Source organism: Poecilia reticulata, unplaced genomic scaffold (genome assembly GCF_000633615.1).
Source record: "Poecilia reticulata strain Guanapo unplaced genomic scaffold, Guppy_female_1.0+MT scaffold_997, whole genome shotgun sequence".
Lineage (NCBI taxonomy): Eukaryota > Metazoa > Chordata > Actinopteri > Cyprinodontiformes > Poeciliidae > Poecilia > Poecilia reticulata.
Window position 1 is genome coordinate 1 of NW_007615738.1, and position 5,006 is coordinate 5,006.

General features: G+C 40.8%; 1 protein-coding gene across 1 annotated transcript; it reads right to left on the reverse strand.

Annotated features, from left to right (window-relative positions):
• Positions 1-3,740: 3,740 nt before the first annotated feature.
• On the reverse strand, positions 3,741-4,204 carry LOC103461306 (probable polypeptide N-acetylgalactosaminyltransferase 8). Its single transcript, XM_008403620.2, has 2 exons — positions 4,079-4,204; positions 3,741-4,003 (listed from the first exon to the last, which is right to left on the reverse strand). The coding sequence occupies exons 1-2, from the start codon at positions 4,178-4,180 to the stop codon at positions 3,779-3,781; spliced, it is 327 nt and encodes a 108-aa protein (XP_008401842.1). The 5' UTR covers positions 4,181-4,204; the 3' UTR covers positions 3,741-3,778.
• Between the last annotated feature and the right edge of the window lie 802 nt (positions 4,205-5,006).

The following is a 5,006-nucleotide window of genomic DNA, read 5'->3' on the forward strand; positions in this document are numbered from 1 at the left end:
ACAGCTGCAGCTGATCCAGAAGCTGCTGCTGCTGTTCTGACTAAAACCAGGAAGATAGAGCACATAACACCAGTTTTAAAGTCCCTACACTGGCTCCCTGTAGCTCAGAGAATAGACTTTAAAATACTGATGTTAGTTTATAAATCTCTGAACGGTTTAGCACCACAATACCTTAAAGATCTGTTATTGCTGTACCAACCGTCTGGACCCCTCAGATCTTCTGGTTCTGGTTCTGCTCTGCATCCCCAGATGCAGAGCATCTGGAACAATGCTCTGCATCTGGGAATGCTCTGATCTGGAAGCACTTTGTTCCAGATCTTGCTCCACAGATCTGGAACAAACTTCCAGAAAACCGTAAAACAGCTGAAACACTGAGAGCCTTTAAATCTCAACTTAAAACCAGCTGGTTAGAGTTGATTATGGCTAAATTAGGGTTAGAGTGGGTTTTGATGTCTTCCATGTTTTTATGTCTTTAATGTTTTTAATATCTTTTTATTTCTTTTCTACGTTTTAATGATGTAAAGCCCCCCGGGAAACGTCCCAGTTAAATGACGTTTAACTAAAGTTCTACGGGGTTTAGAGTCCCAGCTGACGGAGTTTCAACTAAAAACCTGGAGGTTGGAGCTCAGGAAACTTCACATGTATCAACATAACAGGGAGTGGGAGAGATTAGGAAATCTTTCTGCTGCAATGTGTCTGTAAACAATGATTTTAATCCCGTCTCATGCAGACGTCTGGTGGTGGAGCGAAGGGAAAAAGTATTGTTTGGTAATAATTGATGGTTTCTCCAACAAAAACCCTGAACAGCAACAAAAGCACTTTGCAAAAATATCATTCCTAGATATGAAACCGGTTAGACTTGGTAAAATTATACACTAACATTACAAGTACATCAGGGTTTACACCTTTGGAAACATTATCTGGAAGGCCATATAGATTGTCACAGTTTAAAAATCAATGGGAAATGGATGAAGAAGATAATTTAGCTGATTATATGAGAGCCAAGTTAGAAAAACAAAAACTATTCTCGTCTCGGCGTGTTCTCCTAAGTGGGACGGACCGCACCAGGTGCTGCTGACGCCCACAGATGTAAAATAGCAGGAAGGTCAACCTGGGTGCATTTAGCACACTGCAAAAAGGTCATTTCAGCTCGAGAGGAGAAAGGAGAGTTCGGGACGCTCACTGACCTCCAGGGCAAAGGTCAGCGTACAAATGGGGTCAAACCGAATAGTTTGACCGTCTCAAAACTGGTGACGATTGTCCACAACCCTGGAGAATCTGTAGGAGCCGAACGAACTTACACATTACTGAAATGGCCAATAAAAATGTTGTTTTTGTTTCCATTTTATGTTTTCATCCTGGACTAAATGATAACTGGTTATTAACGGTAGAGCAGGCTGCTGAATTAGCCAAGCCAGAACCAAGACCTTTACCACATGTAACCCCAGCAACCATTACAAAGCAGTGCTTATTAGAAGTGATGAGTAAAACTAACCCTAATAGCACCTGTAGGATTTATGGTTCAATATTTCCTCTTGCAGCAGCTGATGATATGTTTCCTCTCTTTTCTAAAAAGAAGCTCAGGAAACTTCACATGTATCAACATAACAGGGAGTGGAAGAGATTAGGAAATCTTTCTGCTGCAATGTGTCTGTAAACAATGATTTAAATCCCGTCTCATGCAGACGTCTGGTGGTGGAGCCATGATGACAGGGTTTTTGATAAGTTACCTGAAGGGTTACGGGTTTCTGTGCTCTAGTTTCTTTACCTGTATCTGTTTATCCCGTGTCAGCAACAGATCTACAGATCTACCGTCCTCTGCTTTAGTATCAGTGGCATCTTTGCTGCCATTCTGACCTCGTGTGGAGGATGTTGTATTCCTTGCCTCGTTCTTTGTTTAACTGTGATTTCGCCCATGGAGGACCGGATGGCACAGATGTATCCTTTATTGGTCAAAGATGCTGATTCTGACAGAATCCTCTGCTGAGGATCCCCTGACGTACTTAGATCCTAGTTTCTGGACTGAGTTCAACCCTTGAGTGTAAGAATATAAAAATAAACTCCCAGCTGACAATCGCTTGAAGTGGCTGTTTATAAGGGATGTGAGACTTGGAGCAAATATTTGATAAACAGGAGGGAATGTTGGGTGAATTGTATTATCAAATGTTAATCATTTTATATACCTTAAAGACGTAACTTTATTTGTTTAGTTGCATCTTCCTGTATTGTTACTCTGATTCCTTTCTCAGAGGCAGAGAGCAGCTTCCTGCAGTCGTCACTCAGTGGAACGTCCTGCTTTCTGACCTGCTAGCTGTAAAACCATCGCTGTCTGTTTGACCCTGGGTCAGGAACTGGACAGTCTAGTGCAAGATGGATTGTGTTAGTTAGTTAGTTAGTTAGTTAGTTAGTTAGTTAGTTAGTTAATTAGTTAGTTAGTTAGTTAGTTAGTGTTTCTCCCTCCCTTCAGAGTTGCAGCTCTCTGTGATCAGGATCCTAAAAACAATAAAAAGAGGGGCATGTGCTTTCAGAAGGAAGGAGATTGTAACTGGAAGCATCTCTGTCTGTCTGTCTGTCTGTCTGTCTGTCTGTCTGTCTGTCTGTCTGTCTGTCTGTCTGTCTGTCTGTCTGTCTGTCCTCCTCGTGAGTAAGAAACAGAATCTAACTCTCGTCTTTCCTGTTATTTAATCTGTTAATGTGTCGACTGACTGAAAACGAGACGTTCGGTCTGATTAACTTCACACAGATAAAACGTGTTCATGTGTCTTTATTGGGTAAATATGACTGTTGTCACATCTGCAGACCTGTGACGCCTCTCATGGGGTCACATGGGGTCAGCTGGTGACCTGATGTGACCCGTCTCTATTTACACATGATGAAAACCAGCCTGGCTGTAAATGAGGTTTTAATCACATTAACTGATCCGTGCATATTGAAAGGATAAATGTTGAACATGGCTCATATAAGAACTAAAGCGACATTAATATGTGTGCTTCATTTAACAGGGGTGCCAATAATTACTGCGGTTGCTGTAAGTTGGGGGTTTGAAACCCTGCAGGTGAGCTTCAGATCATGAACTCGGTCCAGATGTGTCCAGGTGAGCTGGACACGTCCAGGAAGAGACTAAACTATAAAGCTTTACTCTTTCACCAACTTGGCTGGAGGCCTCGTGTTCAACATCCTCGAAATAAAATAGTAAAACTGTTTAAAATAAAAGATTTAATAAAAAGGCTTATATTGCTCTCGGCCTGTTTGTCGTATTGCTCAGAAATATGAAGAAAAACCAATAAAGCAATTTGTTTGTTTTTCCTATTATTCAGATATTAAGTTACAAAAAAGCTATTATGCTCATTAATACACGAACAAATTAATAAACTTTAAAATGTAGAGATATTGTATAAATACAAATACTGAAAATAATGTATAAAACGCTGAACAAACGTTTTCCTTCTGGAATTCAGAAATGATTTAAATTGAGAGAATAAATATATTTATGAGGTTTGTTCATATCTGAACATCTAAAGGAGAAAAGTCCAGGAAAATCCAGATGAATTTCAGTAAATGGAGTGAAACTGACGGAGTGACGATGTCATATTATGTGTTTTTTAAAAAAATACCTTTAAAATGTATCATCTGTATTGTGTAACCATGTAATATTTGCATATTTAAATGTAAATGTTTGCATGTGTACCCGTCTATGAATAAGGAAGAAAAGTATTTTTCTTTTTTGGTAAGTTATGGGTTTCTAGAAGTGTTTTTATTTCTGTTTTCTATAATACTGTTAATTTACCAGAATGAAGTGAATTTGACCTTTACTGACCTTCAGAGGGACGTTCCAGGCAATAAAAACGTTTTTCTTGTATTCGTCCAGCCAAATGTCTGCCAGCCTCAGCGCGTTCCTCCGCATGAACGGGTCCAGATCCGGTGCGTACGGTTTGTGCGCCCTCTCGATGTGAGCGACCCTGGAGCAAGGCACGACCTCCACGCTTCCTCCACACAGCCACGCCTGGCCGGTCAACACAGGGGTCAGAGTTCAGCTCTGATCCAGTCAGCCTTTGGTTTTATTGCTGCCAACACTCACGCGGATCCCGAGCTCCACGTTTTCCCCTCCGTAAACTGTCATGCCTCCATCAAGTCCGCCGATTTCTCCGAGAAAGCCTCGGTCTGCTGCAAAGATTCCCATGACAGACGGACTCCTGCACGAAAGGTCAGAGTCTGAGAGAAACCGGCCGCAACCGGCCTGCTGCAGAATGTAAACGGCACAAGAGCAGGTTGAAAGTAAAGATCAGATCCGTGTGTGGATCTGATGTGTTTACCATCCGACTCTAGACCAGGGTGTCCAAAGTGGAGGCCCGGCCGGCGTCCTGCATGTTTCAGTACAACTCACAACTGAATAAAGTTTTATACCCGTTAGTAAGTTTTGGTTATCTACTGTGAATAGTTCTTCAAGTGCTTAGACATTAATTTTGATGCTCTTATTTTGAAGACGGTTTAAGCAGCAGTTCTGTTTCCTCACATTCTCCATGATGAAGTGCAGGAAATGAAGTTTGTTTTGTACCCAGAATGCATTGCTGTAGTTCCACAGTAGATATTTTAAAATCTCCTGAAGCCGTAGTAATTTGGTCAGTTAGCCAAATTAGCAACAGAGTTAGCAAGTATCAATAATGACCAAACTGAAAGATCTGCTCTAAAGAATCGCTTCCTGGAGGAAATGACAAACCTGAACCTGCAGAGGGCGATATTTATGTTAGGGCAGCAATGTCAAAGACATCCATTTTGATTCATTAATTACAAATATTTTAGCATGTTAAACATTTTTATGCAACTAATTGCTTATTTTTCTACATACAAAAGTAAAAGGTATCAAAATGGTTGAATTTAGCATGTTGGAGCTTTAGCATTAGCTTCTGCTAAGCTCTGTGTGTGTAGTGCTTTAGCTTTAGCACAGCTAATGATTATGGTTAGTGCTTTAGCATTAGCACAGCTAATGATTATGGTTAGTGCTTTAG

Coding starts and splice junctions, on each gene's coding strand:
- LOC103461306 (XM_008403620.2), bottom strand. CDS start 4,180: ATGGGAATCTTTGCAGCAGACCGAGGCTTTCTCGGAGAAATCGGCGGA. Junction 4,004..4,078: donor ACGTGGAGCTCGGGATCCGC/GTGAGTGTTGGC, acceptor TTGACCGGCCAG/GCGTGGCTGTGTGGAGGAAG.